Raw genomic sequence first — 19,973 nt, 5'->3', positions numbered from 1 at the left:
GTGAAATACAAAGCTGACGAAACCCTAGGAAAGTATAAGGCTCACCTTGTTGCTCGAGAGTTCTCACAAAGGAAGGCATAGACGATGAGGAGACCTTTCCTCCTACAGCCAAGATGAGTACCATACGGCTCATCCTTGCCTTAGCAGCTCAGATCAGTTGGAAAGTCCATCAGATGGATGTAAAGAGTGCTTTTCTGAATGGTGACTTAAAGGAAGAAGTCTACATGACGCAGCCTCCAGGATTCAAGGTTGTCGGTCAAGAATAGAAAGTCTGTAGATTAGTCAAAGCAATCTATGGTCTGAAACAAACCCCTCAGGCTTGATACATGAAAATTGATAAGTACCTAACAGATCATGGCTTTCAGCGGAGTCCATCTGACGCAAACCTGTATATCAAGCATACTGATGATGATATTCTGTTTGTGGTTGTCTATGTGGATGACCTTATCATTACTGGCAGTTCAGCACATTTGATCCATGGGATCAAATAGGATTTGTGCAGCACTTTTGATATGACAGATTTGGGACTTCTTCATTACTGTTTGGGGGTTGAAATCTGGCAAACTGAGAACAACGTCTTTCTCTCACAGTCCAAGTATACCAGAAGTCTTGTGGACAGGTTCAGAATGCAGGATTGCAAACCTGCCACAACTCCTATGGAACCAGGGCTCAAACTTTCAGCTCAGTCATCCTCACCACTTGTGGATGAATCTTTATTCAGGTAATTAGTGGGCAGCCTCATCTACCTTACTGCCACTAGACCTGATATCAGTTTTGCAGTGAGCTACATTTCACGCTTCATGACAGCTCCTAAGGCTGATCATTGGATAGCAGCGAAGTGTGTGCTGCATTATGTGAGTGGCACTCCTGATTATGGACTTCTGTACACTCGGAGTTCAGATCCTACACTCAGTGGTTACACAGATTCCGACTGGGCAGGTTCGGTTGATGACCGTAAATCTACAGTTGGGTATGTGTTTAGTCTGGGATCTGGTGCTGTCACATGGACTAGTAAGAAGCAGCAGGCAGTGGCTCTCTCCTCGACAGAAGCAGAGTATCGGGGAGCAGTTAAGGCATCTTGTGAGGCAATTTGGCTTCGACGTATGCTTGCGGATATGCATGTTTCCCAGGCAGGTCCTACTCCCTTGTTCTATGATAATCAGGGAGTGCTCAAACTCGCCAAGAATCCAGTCTTCCATGAACGAACAAAGCATGTGGAAACCCATTGTCACTACATTCGACAGCTTGTTGAAGACGGATCCATTTAGTTGCTATATGTTCCCACAACGGAGCAGCCAGCAGACATCTTCACCAAGCCCCTTAGTCCTGATAAGTTTGTAAAATTCAGAGGGTCTATAGGTGTTGTAAATAGATTGAGCATTAAGGGAGGGTATTAGAATAATGCTATTTTAGTGTTTAATGCTCATTTATGTATTTTATTCGGATAAGATCGTCTGTGATCTTATTAGCAGTTTCTTATTAGAAACTTGTTGTTTCTATTTCTTAGTAGAAACTTGTTGTTTCTATTTCTTAGTAGAAATTCGTTGTTTCTGTAAATACACTTGTATTATTTATTGAGCTTCATTGCTCATTGTAAATCAATTCAATTCATTCATTGATTAGCGACTAAATTCTTTGACAAACCAAAATCTCAGTCACATGTTTTTATCTTCAAAACAATGACAATTATGCAGTCCGCTTACTAATTTGGATTAGTTTTAGCGATTTCAACTTGCAAGAGCAGATATATGATTAATTTGCCCAATTGTTGACACAATTTTCTAATTTTTGGGAGTGTTGGTGGCAACAGTGAACAATTGTATTATGACCCCTCACAAATTGTCTAATATGTGTGCCTGTAACAATGATAGTGAAAACACTATGCTTTATTTATTGATGTTTGCTGATTTCAAGTTCTCATATTTCTACTCTTTGATATTGACTTCTTAGAGATGTTCTTCTTTCACACTGGAATTTCTAAATGTAGATGGCCAAGGGCCTATTATGGTCAAAGAAACTCCAAAATGGAGAAACTTCAAGAAATATATATATATATATGAGTACAAATTGATATCCTCAAATACAATGATGGGCCCCATATAAATATTAGATGGGAGTACCCTTTCATAACGAGTCATGTCTTCTGAGACATGCCCTTTCATAGTTATTAATTATTATTATTTATATTTTTATTATATATATTATTCCATATTCATGTTCATAGCATAATACTCGTAAAGACACTTTTACAGTTGTCATTAAACCAAAACCTACAGGTGTTAGTAAACAAATGCATCGCCAAAGTTAACGGATCCGCGAGAGGCAGTTAAGCACATGTCATGAAACACATGGGGAGTGTTGGATTATCAATGCCCAACAATCTTCCCCAGTGCGAGACAGGGGTGTTTCGAACTCGATACCTTTGGCTCTGATAGCATTTGTTGGAATCATGGTTGTTGTTACACCAAAACCCACAGGGCATTAGAAAACAAACACATCGCCAGAGTTAATGGATCCCCAAGAGGCGGTTAAGCACACATGTCGTGAAAGACACGGGGAGCGTTGGATTATCCAATGTCCAACACTTTGGTAAATGATTGGAAAGAAGAGATAGTAGGTTTCTTTTAAATGCCTTAACTAATATTAGGAGAGAATAAAATAAAACCATGGATGAATTTAATGTAAGATTTGATAAGATAATCCAAGATATCCGTCAAAGTCACCGTTAGCACAAAATCTAGCACTTCTAGTGCAAATACTAGATCAAGGGAAATAATTGATGGAAAGTTATACCCACAAGGGAGGCTTCCGTCCAAGGGTTGGAGATTAGATAACCTAAGGTCACCTAGGCTATATACCCTCCAAGGACACTTGCTTTAAGACACCCAAAGATAACATGCAAAACATAATAAATTGGGTGAAGGGCTCAAGACATCCTTAAGATGCTCAAATAGGCTTCAAACACCATGCCAACATTAATATGAGGATCATTGTTATTAACTAGGGTTTCTAGGTTAGACACTTTGCAACCTGCAAAATTCACAAAAGCAATCATGAAACAGTCGTCAAGTGATTATAGACCACCAATATTTAAGGCTAAAAAAGGGTAAACAATAGAAAATGCTATGGCAATGATTCAAGGGCTGAAAATCCCTAAGACAGCTCACAAAACCCTAGACGTCAGCGCTAGAAGAGGGGCCAAAATGCATGTACAAATCAGATTTTTCCTTTATAAAAATATGAGATGCAAAGCCAAAGCCTAGGGACATAACATATGAGGTAATTTATGAGGTTAGTAGAGATTTTGTTGTAACCCTAACCCTAGTTTACCACAAAAAAAGAGATGGATTAATTTAAAATTTAGATTGTCACAAATACTAGTGTCTTTCAATCTTGGAAATGGAGTCAACATAAAGGAGGAAAATATCAAGGTTAAAGACCTTTACTTGGTAAAGGATGAGAGAAGGCATACACCTCTCAATCAACCCTATCGATTTCCAATCCAATTGGAGATCTAAATCAAAGAACACTTGTTAAGCTTCTTTGATGGATACTATGTAACAAATGGAGATCATAGAGCCAATAAACATTCGATATGCCATGAAAACATTCATCAAACCCTAGTTCTAAAACATTTGCATAAATGGAAGAAAATACTCACAAAGTAAATAGTATTATTCACCATAGCATCCTTCATCTATCTAAGAGAAAAATCACCCCAAGCAACAATACTTCAAACCAAGAGAAGTTCAACTTCCTTTAATGATCCATAGCCCCAAGAGAAAAAGAACTAGTGTGCACAAGCTCTAAAGAGGAGAATGTGATGTGTGACTCATGAGTCTAAAAATTACCATCTTTTAATATCTTCCTTTCCTTATTTATAAACCCTTTTCATTTACCTGTATCCCTATATTAGCCCATTCTAATGCTCGTATGCAATATTTAAGCTTCAAGTGTTTCCAGTTACATTTGTTAGTATTTCACTGAATTGTGGTTAACATTAGGGAGAATTAGCGTATAGTGTATTTACCTTGGAAGTAATTCCTCGTGTGTGAACAAGTTGTTATAGGAATGGGTCCACAAGCTATGTGGGATTTTTCCATTTGGTTGAGGCATTCTCAATTATGGTTGGTCAAATCGAATCAACATGGGTGCGCGACTTTCCAAGGGCATAATAGATGCAGTGTTGCAATATTTTGAACATGCATTACAGCCATATCTACTTAGTGAGAGGAACAAAACCCATGTTTCAAACTCTTTTATTTATTAAGGGCATTGGAAATTCCCACTTTGACCATGATTCAGGGGGGTTTGACCAAGCTTATTTGGTAACGCCTTGGACCTTTTGAGCTGATTGAGCATATCACATGGCATGACATGGAAAATAGCATGAGAAATCATGGAATGCTTGGCCAACTAGGCTAGGGTGTTGGAGATATGGACAAGGTAGCTAATTTGACTTACTAATCCATGAAAAGGTTAAGTTAAAGAAAAAATAGCTATTTGAGAAGTCAAAATAACTATTGGAGGTTACTATTTCCGAGAAGATAGCTTTGTGGACAAAAATGTAGTCGTTGCAAGTCAAGTTGGTAGTCTTCTCAAGAGAATTGAATTACCAAGCATGATCAATTCAATTTCCAAGGCAAGTTGAGTTGTACAAGTGGAATATTAGAGGCTTCTAGCTAGACATTGGAGGAGAGATGATCACTATTCTTCATGATTCTAACTTCTAGACCTTTTCCTTGTGGAAAGTTGAACTTTTTGAGAGTGATGAAGGCAATTCAACACACTCAATGGGAAAACTCCGAGCAATAGAATATATTTTTTTATCTATATTCAACTTCGTCTCCAAATTAATTATGGATGACAAGTCAAAAAGCATGATTTTAATGGGAGGAAGCTAGCTGTTAGAGAAAGGTTTTAGAAAAAGCTAGCTCCTCCTCCCAAGGTTGTTGGTTGTGAGATCATTTAATGCATTATACAAAGAAACCAATCTGCAAAAATACTCTTTCATATTGAGTTGATTTTTCTATTCTCTTCTTTCTTGAATTTTCGCCTCTGTCAATATGCCTTTATGAAATTTGTTTTGTAGGTACATTTCTTCCATCACGAAATAAAGATAGAGGTCCATTGAGGGACAGATGGTCGCATGGAAGGGAAGATTTCTATCTTTCCCTTTTTTCAATCAATACGAATAACTTTTCCATATGTTGGAAAAGCCCTCTAGGGGTAATCTCCATTCAAAATCACGCGCTATTAGTGCCATCGTTTCGACTTTGGTCGGGGCATCTCGAATGAGCAAGTCCTCCTAGTGAGTTTGAATTTTCATGTGGACAAGTTCAAGGCTAAGAGGGCGGGATAGTTTCACCCTCAACTCCTCACTCTTTACTTTTAAAAGGGAAAGATAAAAAAAGGAAGGGTTGTGATCGCAGATCTATGAACTGATAAAGGCAAAAGACAAAGGTAAAGCCTCACTCTCCAACCCTCTATTATTTTTAAAAATTCAAACATTTTTCCTTTTTTATTTTATTTACTAGCTTGCTAAAAATTGTACATCTTTCTAGCTAGTAAAATCCTTGGAGTATCAAAGCCTAATTTCATATTTTAACCAACGAAAATATTTATTTGTCTCTTGAGTTTTATTTGCAACATTTTAAACAAGTATATCTAGTTTTTGTGAGAAAATTTGCAGGAATACATTGTTATAGCAAATTTTCATATTGCGGATTTCACCCAAAAACTATACTGCAAGATCTTTTAGGCTGTGGGGTTGGATCTACAGATCCCCGATCAAATACTAATTCAGATCTGAAGCCACCAAGATTCGCCCAGGATCCCTCTGTGACAATCCAAAACCTATTTACATGGGCAACAGTCCCCTAAACTACTTCTCGCTTACAATTTTCAGCGAAAGAAAGTATTCTTGCACTACGTGTCAATCCATTTCAGAACATCCATGATTGAACCTTTCCTTCAGGCTAAATCAATTCATTTCAACGCTCACTTCATACGAAAATGTTTTGATGGTTCTTACATGGCTACCTAAGAAACCAGATTCGTCCTCCCCCCCGTGTCCTAAATCCCACGAATCGGACACAGTTCTCTAGGATACGTGTTTGATTCTCGTGTCCAGTGTATCCTGGAGCGTGTCCTGGAGTACACCTATCTATCATTGTTGAAGATTGCAAATAAACGATTTGCCTCTTCATTCGTCATGTTGAAGAGGTTAAGGGAGCTCAAGACCGCACTTGGGGCCATGGTTATTTTAGAGTTTTGGTATTTTTGGAGAAAGACACATCAAGCAGCCTCAAAAAGGGTGAAGGACACAGTGTTAGATGATGCTTGGTGGGAGAGGGTAGATCTCACTGTTAAGATCCTAGACCCTATCATTACTTTGCTACGATTTGCAGATACAAACCAACCCATCCTAGGAGAGATTTATGAGGGATGGGATTCCATGATTGAGTCTTTGAGGACCATTATATTACAGAGTGAGTGCCCCGAGTATGAGACATCATCAGAGGCCTTCTTCACCACCATACAGGATATTCTTGTCAACAGATGGGGCAAGAATTGTGCACCTTTGCATTGTTTGGCTCACTCATTGAACCCAAAATACTACAGCCATGAGTGGCTGAATGGTGGACCTCCCGCAAATTCTCTCCTCACATGGATGGTGAAATTTCACAAGGAGGAAGGATGCATTGAGGTGGATTTTTCAGGATAGAGCATCCCTTGATGAGGTGGAGGATGCCTTTGCAGAGTTTTCCACTGGCACTGGACGATTTGCAGGCTATGATGTGATTAGAGACAAGGGGGCTAAGAAGCCCTATTCTTGGTGGACAACTCATGGGGCAACAAGCCCTCCTCTACAGCAGTTAGCCATGAGGCTCCTCTCTTAGGTGACTTCATCCTCTTGTTGCGAGAGGAATTGGAGCACATATGGGAATTTTGATTTTGATGACTTAATGAGAAAACTGCAGTTTCTTGTCTTTCTCCTATTGGATCATTGATGAATTTGTCACAATTGTATTTGTATGCATAATGTTACTTTGCAAAACTTACAAATTTTGAATTTACAATGTAGAATCTAAATCTATGTCTGAATTTGTATGATGAATGAGAATTTGTGTAAGAAATATCTATTTAGTATTAATTAATTAATTATATATATATATATATATATATAGATAGATATATATAATATATAACGTGTCCTTCGTGTCCCATGTCCCCGTGTCAAGTGACTTAGATGGCAATACCAATTGAAATAAGTTCTAGGCTCTAGGATATACATATTTGATTTCAATAAACAACGTTAATTGTGTAGCAAACTAAATTGCAGGGTAAACGCTCTCAAGTTTGTAGGATGCAATGACAATGCAAGTGGGAGTTGCGACATCTAAGGTTAGTATCCTAGTCAATGCAAGTTCAAATCTTCTTACCTTCTTATCATGTAAGTTATTAGTTCAACTAGCAAGCTATATAACATATTAACTTATAGTATTAATATAGTTATGTATTATTAATATTATTATTATTATTATTATAGTTATATAGTTTTATTATTAATATACCTACTATATATTATTAAATTATTAATGGAGTTACATAAGTTATATATTATACATTATAATTAAATTATTATATATATAAAGTCCTGTTATATATATAGATAGATAGATAAGTATGTATTTTTAATTATAATAATTCACATATTATATATAAGTTTTTTTTTTGATTCAGTTACCGGAGAATCCACAGTATGAACATTTTTATTCCAACGTTTCAAATCCCAACTGGGATCCATCATCAGGGTTTATGAATGATGATAAAAGAAGAGCCGCTAAGAAGGAAATAAATAATAATGAGGAAAATAAATTTTTAAAATCAGCAGAAATCGGCTGAATATTAATTATTGATTTATTTATTAATTAATTAATAATTCATTCAATTATTTTATTTACTTTTATTTTTATTTTAATTTTTGAGATTTATATATTAATTTTTATTTATAGGTGAGTTGATAGATTAATTTTAAATTCAAAGTCTAAATGGTAATACTAATAATAATTATTTAATATATAATAAAAAAAATTATTTTATTTTATTTTATTTATTTAATTTAATTTTTATTTTATTTAATCAATGATTATTTATTTAATGATTTATTTAATTATGATTCAAGAAGGGAAAAGCTTATATATATAAATAAAAAAAAAAAAAATTATCATATATTAAATAATTATTATTAGTATTACCATTTAGACTTTGAATTTAAAATTAATCTATTAACTCACCTATAAATAAAAATTACTATATAAATCTCAAAAATTAAAATAAAAATAAAAATAAATAAAATAATTGAATGAATTATTAATTAATTAATAAATAAATCAATAATTAATATTCAGCCGACTTCTGCTGATTTTAAAAATTTATTTTCCTCATTATTATTTATTTCCTTCTTAGCGGCTCTTCTTTTATCATCATTCATAAGCCCTGATGATGGATCCCAGTTGGGATTTGAAACGTTGGAATAAACATGTTCATACTGTAGATTCTTCGGTAACTGAATCAATATATATTAATATAAGTTATGTATTATTAAATATAACAATTATAAATATTATATATATATAGGTTATATATTTACAAATGTGTATATATTTTTTATTTTATGTAATTTTTTTGTAAAAATTATAAAAGTATATTTATATTATTTGCATTTGCCATATCCAGGTCTTGGCTTTTCAAAAAACCCGGTGGAGCGATATCAGGATCCTAATCCTAGTAAGTTAGCCCAAAAACACTCATTAAGGCTTATTTCATCAAATATCATATTTTGGCCTTGTTTTAGTTTAAATCCCATTAAATAGTTTTTATCTTACATCTATAGCTAAATTGTATTTATTTCCGCCCCTTTTAAAGTCAATTTGTTGCTGAAACAATTTTTTGGGCAAAGACACTCCAAAATTGAAATTCCAGCTTGCTGGAAATTCAAATTTTCCAACACTTCAAGATTGTCCAAATTCACCAATATTTAGTCTTTTAACCTCCCCACCCCTAGATTAAAATCTAGAAGTGTTTTGGCACTTTTGGGTGGCTTTTCAAGGGGTTTGGTTGTTGGTTTTTACATTTTCTGCAAAAATTACAAACTCAGCAAACAAATTTACAAAGGAATTGCCCTAACCGAGTGTTTCATCTAGAAACACTTACATATTTGGGTAGGATATTTTTAGCACACCAAAATTGACTATTGCAGTTGTCTATAACGCGACTTTTTAAAGTCTTTCCGGCGGGTTTTTCCGGTCGAAATCCGGCAGGAATTTATTGGAATCGCAAGTTTGATAGCTAGTTTCTGCACAATGAAAGCGTCCCAGGGGTTTTCGAGGGTGCTGAATCCGAATATACAGTTAAAAAACCATTTTAACTGCAACAAATTAAGATTTAACCTCATTTTCTTCCGCCGGATTCCGTCACCGGAATCTCCAAAAAGTCGCATTATAGACAACTCCTTGACTATTTACATGCTATATTTAACACAATTTTGAGAGTATTGACTTGTTGTTAGTACCTTGCAGATTTGTAGACCTATCAAATAGGACAAGAAGCAAAATTACACACTAACTCATCGAACCAAAGAACAAATCAGAGAATAAATCATATTTCTGGTTAGTATACTTTCAGTACACTAAATTAGATTATTCATTTTCTATATTTCATCAATATTCAGTGCTCTTGTGTGTTGGTTTAGTTAACTTTCTATATTAAGCCAACAACTCAGCAATATAAAACTCCTCCCTTCAGCCATTATACCCCATTATAAGGCACCAGTCGTGTACTGATTGGTTCGAGCTAACTGACGAGAAGTCTCCCATAGTCTTGTAGTAGGAGTTTCAGGTTAAATAGTGGGGACTTAAGCTGACGTGACAGCAGGTTTCTATCTCGTGTTTGTCGAGCATAGCAAGTTGTACGAATCTTCAACAACGTGCTAAACGGAGCAGTAACAAGACCTAATGAATGAGTCATCTTGTACGTTTTAAATGTTGCATATTGTGCTAGCAGCACAACATAACTCCTCAACATAACACCATGCTTGTACAACCAAATAATGAAAAATGGCTTCTCATTTTTCTAAAATCTATTCATATATGAATAACATAATGTTTTTTAACTGTAAATCGAGTGAAGCTAGTACCAACAGCCCACAAGCCAATACTAGCAAAAAATTGTGACTAGACAAGGACCAAGACATTTGGAGACACTCCCATCAAAGATCATTGGGGGGGCCATGCTAGGGGTACACCAACCCCTCGAGCCTCATCACAGCGGGCCAATATTAATTAAACAAAATGTACAAACTCTACGTTCTTCTAGCTCTGAACCTATGACCTCCAAGGAGGACGCACATGTTCTTAACCATTAAGCCCACTAAAGTTTGCACCATATATCAACAACATATCATTCATTCCATGAGAGAATCAAGAGAGACGAGGATCCAGAAACAGCCTCTATTTTCTAGTTAGCTTATTATCATAAGTGGCTAATTAGTGACACAAGACTTGAAAGGCGAGAATGAAATAGAATAGGAAGAGAAAGTGAGAGGAGAAAAAACAATTTCTGACCTGTGCTAACAAGTGTGAGACTCCCAAAAGTCGTTTCAGATCCTCTCCTACTGCAGATTTTTTCCTACTTTTTAAACTGCAAGAGTAATGAACATATCAGGCTCATATTTAAGTTTACCAAAAAAAAAAAATCTCTAAAAAGACTCTTCCATAAATCCAGCCTCTAGAATTAAGACAGCAAGAAACAGCTTGCTTTGGGAAAGAAACGTTTAGATGGAACAAGCATAACATAAAATTCAAATGTATCCATATTATCAATAAGTGCATGACATTATTGCTTTTGAATAACTCTATACTGGAAAATAACGAAAACTCAAGGATAGTAACATCTCCATCTTCACCATGCTCCATACTCAAGTCCCTCAATCACCTGTGGCCATTGTATAATTGATTGACTGTAACTTCAGATTGCCAGAAGACGTTATAAATTTTGAACTTCCTCCTAACATCGGTATTTTTCTTCATTGGAGCATAGAAAAAAGGCATCTGATTATGGAAAAGGTTTTCAAACTTCATAGGGATGTTTTGGACAATGGAGAGTCAAGGGTGACTCCAATTATTTGTGGCTATTTGATTTTCCATGTCAAAATGCCTGCCTTTAATCAGTGCTAGTGAAAATGAGTCTACAGATGCACTATAGGTTATGCGTGGGCTGGTGTCAGGTTGGGTTAAGATCGATATAAACAGGGTATCTCCAATATCTTGGATGTTGAAGTCAAGCAACAAAATACAAACTAACCATAATTACTCCAACTAAAACATACATTCCTAATCTATTAGAAATGAGCTTTAAAGGACAATTAGCATTTTTAGTATAAAAAGATTATTTTGGCTCTTGCAAAGCCATTTAATAATGCAACATTGATAAATCTGTAATGAATATAAAATATATAAATAAACATTACATGATAATTAATAATAATGTTAATTAAATACACTTAAGAACACAACCTTTCAACTTCTTGACTAGTCAATGCTTATAAAGTAAGATATCATCACAAGGCTCATTGAACAATAGTTGTTCATTCATTATCAATTATATTAATATTCATCCTATACAGATTTCAACTATTTAGTATTTATCCTTGTTATGTTGAATATTTTCCTGTAGATGAACTATTGTTCATTACAAAATCCTTGCATTTAATATTTTGTTAGTAAGCATGATAAGGATCCATCAGGCTGTGATCTAGTGGTACTTGGGGGCCACACTGGGCATGCCCCACCTGATAACAGGCAGAATTAATGCAGATAAGATAAGATAAGATAATTTTATTAATGTCCAACAAATGACCATAGTAGGTCAATGGGACTGTCGGTTACAATGACGCAAGTCGGTGGACCAAACAGTCCCCTTTAACATTTCTTTCTAAAAGTAGGAAATACATCTAAAATGTAAATGAAGAAGCAAGAAGCTCGCGGCTTCGGAACAAAGCGCTGCGATGAAGCAGAGAAGGAGAAGAAGAAAAAGAAGGGGGGGAAGGATCTCCTGTCTAGCCCCTACTCCTAACATCCGAGGTCAAGAGAAGAAAACTGAGGGAAGCTCGTCAAAGTCTGCTGTCTTGTGGGCATACTGGGCTGTCGTTGATGTCGCCTGGAAGTTCTATGGCGCCTCCCAGGGGTGGAACCAATCCTGGAGCATTGGTGCAGTCTGGTGGGTCAGCCCCCCCGGGACCGCGCTGATCTGGTCTCAGTGTCTGTGGGTCTGTGGGTCGATCTATGGTTCTTTTGGTGCCCCGCACTGAGGGTAGCACTCTAAAGAAGTCTGTGATCTTCTGCGTGGTGTCCGATCTGGCGGGGGGCTGAAGAAAATAGGCCCGAAATCTAAAGGCCTCTTGGAGATAAAGTGCTAGGCATCTCTGGTCAACATATCTGAGGAAGCTGGACAGGGTCTGAGAGGACCTGAAGAGACAATGGAAACGGCCTCAAATCTCGCAGTACGCAGGGCATCCGAAGATGAAATGTGTCTCTGTCTCTATCTCTTGTAAGTGACAGAGCTAGCAAATCCTATCTGCCCTATCGATATGGTGATCTATCTCCACCCGAAGTCTGTGAGACCCAACTCTGAGGTGCCCGAGGGGGATTCTAAGGGCATGCATTCAATGGTGGAACGTGTACGGGGGTCTGATGATGAGCCCATCCCTGATCTACAGGCAATGCTCCGCATACAAGGCCATTTTAGGGCGCAACCCATTAGGAGGATTGGTCCATGTAGTTTGAATCTATCGTCTGTAAATATCTTCCTTAATGATTTTATTCAGCTCTTGTTGATTGGGAAGGAGGTGGCCTGGAGCATTCAAAGAGTACTGAAAAGGAGGGAGATGGTCAATCTGGATTCCTAAAGCCTCCAGAATCTCTGTCACACCGGTGTACCAACATTTGGATCGGCCTGTCTGTATATGGGCGATGTTCTCCGAGGAGCAATATGCTAAATATGGGTATCTGTCACGACCCTTCCTCGCGTCTGCCAGGCCACGAAGTCTGTGCAGGAGTGACACTAACCTGAATATCACCTATAGGTGGAAAGGTTGAGCCCCGAACTCAGCTAGAATGATGTGTTGGGGAACTGTCTGCTTGCACCTAATGAAACGGCGCAGAAGGAGGGTCTGGACTCACTCCACTGAAGCCCAATCTAACTCTAGGAGAGAGGGACCCCAAATCTCTGAGCCATAAAGCACTGTGGGGCGAATCAAGGTGTCCATGATGCTCATTTTGGACGAGATGTCCTGGAAATGGTGCCGAAAACACTGCCTCTCCAGAAGGGCTAGGGAGCCATACCCTTTGTTGATCCGAGGCTGAAGGGCTGGCCGCAGGCTGAAGCGAGGCCCTGAAAACTGAACTCCCAAATATGTATAGGTGCTGACAATCTCGATCTCTTCTCCTTTAAAAAGGAAGTGGAAATCAGAGGTTTTCTTGACTCCATTGAAGATAATCACTTTGGTTTTGCCCAAGTTTACAGTTAGATGCCTCCGGTCACAAAAGGCTGCGAGCACATCCAGCTGTCTCTGAAGGCCTTCATGGGAGGAGGCAATGAGAGCAATATCGTCTGCAAAGAGAAGGATGGAAATTAGGACCTGGTGAAGAAGACATCCATCTATATCCTGGATATGCTCCCGGAGGAAGGACTCAAGCTCATCGATATAGATCCCGAATAAAGTAGGAGAAAGGGGGCATCCTTGCTTGACTCCAATGGTGCTTCGGATGAAATCCGACATTCCTTCGACTGTGCGGAGACGACCAAGGACGGCCTCATAGAGGCGCATGATAGCATTTAGGAGAGTCGAGGAAATACCAATCTCTCTTAGCCTCTGGAAAAGATCTTCCCTCGGGACTGAGTCAAAGGCCTTCCGGAAGTCTACAAAGCAGCAGTACACTTTAGAGGATCGATGCCTAGCCTCCTCGATCACCGCACGAAGAGTAAGGATGTGATCAATCGTCTGGTGGCCTGGGCGGAATCCTGCTTGGCCCTTGGCCCTGAGTTGTCTCTGCTCAAGGAAATGGGAGAGTTTCCTGTGGAGTGTTGTGGCATATAACTTGGAGAATGTGTGCCCAACCATGATTGTCCTGTAGTTGTTGGGGTCGGAAGTAGGCCCTGACTTGTGGATCGGGTAGATAATGTGGTGTGACCAACTATCTGGAAATCCATCTCGAACCACCTGGTTGAAAAGGTCCACCAGATATCCTACTAGGGGGCGAAGTCCATGCTTGAAGAATTCTACCTGGAAGCCTTCTTCGTCTGCTGCCCTGCTGCTATTCATTGTCCATATTGCCTCTCTGATATCTTTGTCGGAGAAAAGGTGGCAGGAGGTGGGGGGGGAAGTAACCTGAATCAGAGGCTGCCCAGGGATGTCATACAGCTGGGAGGTGTGAGAGAACATTGAGGCAGGGTCAAGGTTGATTGGGGTAGGTGAGCGCCGAGAAAGGATGGTCCCCCAGAAATCATTAGGGGAGCGAAGGAGGAGAGTAGAAAGAACCTGTCTCCTATGGGCAATGAAAAGGCGCTTCTTGCGGCGAAGGAGGCGACGATAAGCTGAACAGAGGTCTGGGTATGTTGGTAAAGAGTTCCGGAAGGCGTGTCGGAGGTCCTGATGCATAGACTTGCATTCCTGGTCATACCAGTTGTTCATAGGGCAGTTTCCCGGTTTGCGGGAGGTGGTGGCGGAACGAGTAGAGAAGGGGAAGGATTGGGGCGCAGCTTTCCAGATTGCATAAGAGAGACACTGATATTTGTCCTTGGCGGAGCTGAGAGAGGTGAACTGGGACTTCGATGGGAGTGTCTGTCTAAGGATAGAGGAGAAGAGATCAGGGTCACCCTCCTCAAATCGGAAGGTGGTTCTGGGAGGGCTGTGGGGAAGAGTAGGGGATGGATTCGGGAAGTCAAACTGTAGTGAGAGTGAGAGGAGTGCGTGATCTGCGAGAGGGATGGGGGTGATCGAGAAATTTTTGATGTAAGGGAGGAGATTTGGGTTTGCAATAGCGTAGTCAACCACACTTGCCCCGCCTCCAAATGGTCTGCAGGTAAAGAAGTGCAAGGATGGGAAACATGGTAGGCCATTCAGAATTACCAGCTCATGAGATTCTCCCAACTGTAGCAGATATCTCCCATAGGTTGTGGTGGGTCCCAAGTGATCCTCGGAGGTCCGGTGCATGCCGATCGTGGTCGAGTCAATCCCCCGAGTGCAAAATATATCCTTTGTCCTGTCGTGCATAGGGGTCTGGAGGTCTTTGGTCCGGGCATTGAAGTCCCCCATGAGAATGACGTCCCCTACTGCCGAAAACCTGGTGATGTCAGAGTACAGGTCTGTAAAAGGGTCTCCGTCTGAGCTATTGTGAATAGCATAGGAAGATGAGATAGGTGGGAAGTAACAGACTGCAACATAAATGTCTCTCGGCAGTGATGTTCTGGCTCTGATCTGAATCCACATGAATCTGGCATACTCATCGGTCGCGACTACTGATACTCTGCTCCTGAGGCTATCACGGACGAGGCAAGCAACACCCCCTGATCCCCTGACACCTCCTGAACTCCGTGTCTCTTGTCTGCAAACTGCGGTCCACTGGTATCCTGTAATGTCGGGGAGAGGTCGGACTGGGCTCGCATGAGTCTCGGTAACCAGGAGGATGTCTGCTGAGCTAAGGGCTTCATAAAGTAGGCCTGGTGAGGACCAGAAGGAGCCATTGCCATTCCAGCAGTGAACCGAGAGATCCGTGCCCCGTCTCCTCTCCGCTCGGGCCCGTCATTTGGAGTTACCTGAGCGGGATACCCATCCTGGGGGGAAGGTGTCCCGAATAACTGCCCGAAGATTTCTAATCACTGCCCATTTCCCTGCCTGTCTTGCTGCTGCAACCTGTTCCCTGGCTTGTTTCAGTTCAACTACTTGAGCTCTTGTGAGGTCTTCATCCAAAAACACTTTATTCGGAAGAGAAAATAGCTTTCGCTTGGCTCGGAGTACCCGAAGTCTATCCGAGGAGTCACGGAATCTGAGGAAGAGGGTAGAGTCCTGCCCGATCCAGGCTTTGTCCAAGGTTATGTCTGGTATGTCAAGAGTGTCGCATAGAAATCTGTTCCCCAGTTCCATTGGGTCTGCAGGGGGGGGAGGTGTAGGGAGTCCTCTTACTTTAAGATTTAATTCTCTTGCTCTTCGGGTTCTTTCCTCCACGAGCTTTGCCTGTACTACTTCCTCCACCGCTATGAGCGGAGGAGCCTTGTCCTTTCCTTTGACCACCTGTGCCCATGTGCTGATATGCGAATCCGTTTCCCGTTTAAGGGACATTTGTTGGGACCTGATTTCCTCCTGTTTACTTTTAAGATCTCTGATCTCCGCCTGTAAGGTCTCGTCGGAATTCTGCCCCGCACTTTGTTCTCGGTATTCCTGCAATGTTTTTCTGATAAATGCATTGTCTTCCTCTACCGATAGAACTCTGTTTGATAAAGTGCCGATGTCGGCTCGCAGTCCGCGATTTTCTGCCTCTAGGTGTTCCATTTTCCTCATAATTTGTTTAATTTGGGATGTCCAGAAAGCAAAATCTGTTTCTAATGCAATATCGGTGGGGTTGTATACGTTCTCATCTTTATTGTGGCACTGTTGTAAGTACTTCAGCGGACCTCTGTTGTTGAAATCTGGCGTTTCGGCTTCCCCGGGGTCCTTGTTGTGTTGCTGCTCTATCATGGTGGTAATCTTTTAACTGTCTGCACACTATGATGGCACCTCGCTGCACCCAGTACAAGTATCTGTATTGAGTTCACCAAAAGTCGTCAAAGATTGTGGACGAGACTACGGATGGGGCTGTGGACGAGACAGTGGACAGGCTGCGAGCTATTGACGGGACTACGAATGGACAACGGGACGGAGCTATGGACGGCACTACGAGTGGGTTGCGGGTTACAGACTGGCTGTGGCTGCAGGAAGGTTGCAGGAGACTTACAGGAAAGATGCGGGCTGTGGGTGCCAGCGGGCTACGAGAGAGCAGGGAGGGTTACGAGAGGGTTACGGGAAAGGGAAAAGGGAGCTGCGGGCTGCGGGAGAGAGCAGAGGGATTGGACGAGAAAGGAGAGAGAGCTACAGGCTGCGCGGAGAGCAGAGGGACGGGACGGGAGAGAAAAGCAACTGTGTTTTTGCATATGTTGTAACAGTTGTACATGAACAGAATTTTGTAGACCCTGTGTCTGAACAAAAGGTGTTTGAATAGGAAAACAACAAAATGATAGGTTCAAATATGCTTGTATTTGCATACTTTGTCTTAATATTCATATTCTCAAGGTATAATTTTGAATTTTGTGTTTAATGGGTGTTTTGTTTCCAGGAGCGATAGTACAAGGATACATTCTACAGAACTTGCACTTATTCTGATCTGATCCTGAACGGACAGCCAGTGAACTTTCATTCAGGTTGATATTCTTCAGGTATAATTTTTATTCTGACGCTGTTTTTGCTCAGTGCAACTGAACTGTTTGTTAGATTTTGGGTAGCTCAGAAGGTTATTTCCGGGAGAGGGAAAACCCACCTAAAGGAATTGGTTGGGCAATTTACCCAAAGATGGGTTTTTGGACCCAATATAGTGGGTTTAGGACCTAAAAGAATTAATTATTTATTCTAATGGGTTGAGAGGTGAAAACCCTAAGGCCTAATGGTTTCTTAAATGACCCAAGAGAAAGAATAAATAGAGGAGCCAAAGGAGAGACTCCTCGTGCAAGAGAGATGTGACTCCTCTTGTGCTAAGGGTGCCCTAGGAGAGGGCCGAGTTTTGTCCATGATGGAGGCCAAGTATTTCTGTTGAAGCATGACCGTGTGTCTTTTGTGCAGTGACCGCAAGGGAAGGAGTTTTGTTGTTGAGGCTAAATGGACCTAGCCGCAGCCATGTGATAGTCCTATCTGTGGTTGAGAAAAGAAGCAGGCTGCAACAAAGATTAGGTGTTAACCACAACTTAAAGGATCCATCCTGTAGCATGAAAGGGCCTACCTCAAATGTAAAAGACCTAATCCGAGGCAGCTTGAGGAAGGGCTGAGACCTACAGGACTTAGATCTGTAGGACGAGGTTTAGATCAAGGGGCCGAGGGCAAGAGGAAGGGTTTGTGGTTTAGGCCAAGAGCTAATAAGCTACAGGCAGGACGTCAAGAATAGGAGGGTTGCTGAGAAGTTTAAACATGCCTAGTTAAGGCTGGAACTAATGGTCTGAGAGACAGATCTAAGTGACAGCAGGGTGTTTATGGCCTAGTATGGCCAGAAGCTGACAAAACAGAGGAGCCGAGACTCAGATCAGGAGGGTTGAAGGTCATCTAAGGTAAGCCGAGGGGCAAATCCAATGCTAAAGCGTGTAGTAGACATCTGTACTGAGATTCGAAGGCTTGGTTAAGACAGATCTCAGGCATATCAATGGCTAAAAGACTGATCTGGGAAGTCGTGGGTCTGAAGTGGATAAAGGAGAGTTCGTGGCTCTGTCAAAGGGTGGCCAAATTTCCCATATTGGCTATGCAGAATTCAAGGAACAGACCAAGGGTAGTTTGGTGACAAGCTAAAGCAGCAAAGGCCGAGAAAAGGCTGAAATGAGAGTGATCTTTGTATTTCCTGAAGTCTGTTCACAAATGGAATTGTGAACAGAGTGTTTTCGAGGGCTAATATGCAGTGAGTTTACTGGACAAAGCCACTATGAGTAGCTGGTGTTTTGAAGGCTGATATGCAATGTGTTTAATGGAAAAAAGTCACTATGAGCAGCTATGTGTGACAGAGGTTTAATGGAGCAAATATCTGTATGTTTCGATGGAGGCAAAGGATAGCCAGAACAGTGGATAAAGAGGACTGAAGGAGTTGAAGGATAAGGATTTCTAAAGCAAGTAAGTCAGGTTATTTATCTGTGTGTTTTGTGGGCAGATTGAGGATCAAATGGATCTGACCTCAAGCCTTGATGTATACTAGTTGTACTAGTGATCTGAAGAGCCATGATCCCTGGTACGGGAGCCCCATGATTCTTTTATTGATGGACTAATAAAAAATCGAGCTTTGGGCTCAATATCTTTGTGTACTTTATTGATTTCACTGCTGTAGATTTCCCTTGTGCAAAGTGCTTCTAGTTGGGGGTTCCTAATGTGTTTGTGTGTTTGGTAAGCCTCAAAACAGATCTAGGGCCTAAGGAAACATCAACATGGTATCAGAGTTTATTTGAAGAGTACATGGATCAAAGTGTGTGCAGGAAGCAGAGTGAGCTGGTGGAGGTTGTGTAGACTCAGAGGAAGTCTAGCTTCAAAGGGAGACTGCGAAGGATAGCTAGCTATCCTATGTAAGTCTGAATCTTGCGGTTCTAACGAGTTAATGGAGTTTTCAGCGCATGCAAGGACAATCACGAACCATGTGAGAACATTCATGGTGGTGCAAAGCAATGTCACATGGTTCGAGCTCGAATTCAGGTTCGACAATGATTAGGTTCGATTGGAGTTCAAATTTTTTGATGGTGTTCGGATAAGGTTCACCATTAGGTTCGTCTATATACATTTTCTATATGTATAGATATATTAACTTGAAAATGAAATATGGGATAAAATTGTAAGAAATCAACATCAATAAAAAAAATGGTATCACAAACATGGAAACTGCAAGGATAGATTACAAGCTTGAGTTGTGACATGAGGTTATGACTTTTGATCTATGGACTTGGTTAATGGCCATGAGGTTCAATGAGGTTCGCCGAACCGCAAAATATTTTTAAGATTTGCCAAAATTCGAACCTCAAAGTTGAAGTTCGACGAACCTTGTGACATAGGTGCAAAGAAAAGTCATGTTGCATGCGAGGACAGTCATGCACCATGCAAGACAAAGCTAGGCCTAGTACAAAGATGTGGCACATGCAAG

At 40.3% G+C, this 19,973-nt stretch overlaps 1 protein-coding gene across 6 annotated transcripts in view; it reads right to left on the bottom strand.

Moving 5' to 3' along the window:
- The window catches only part of LOC149138932 (uncharacterized), a 251,773-nt gene that overhangs the window by 164,276 nt on the left and 67,524 nt on the right, over positions 1–19,973 (bottom strand). For all 6 annotated transcript variants that reach the window (XM_089452900.1, XM_089452904.1, XM_089452902.1 and 3 more), the window contains exon 4: positions 10,629–10,704. In XM_089452900.1, coding sequence (XP_089309026.1) covers positions 10,629–10,704 — 76 coding nt within the window. The remainder of the gene's footprint in view (positions 1–10,628; positions 10,705–19,973) is intronic.

This window comes from Pinus tabuliformis, chromosome X (assembly GCF_031772625.1).
Source record: "Pinus tabuliformis cultivar Carrire ecotype Pingquan chromosome X, CPIR1, whole genome shotgun sequence".
In the NCBI taxonomy this organism is placed as follows: domain Eukaryota; kingdom Viridiplantae; phylum Streptophyta; class Pinopsida; order Pinales; family Pinaceae; genus Pinus; species Pinus tabuliformis.
Note: the sequence above shows the minus strand (reverse complement) of the source record. Positions and strands in the feature narration are given on the sequence as shown.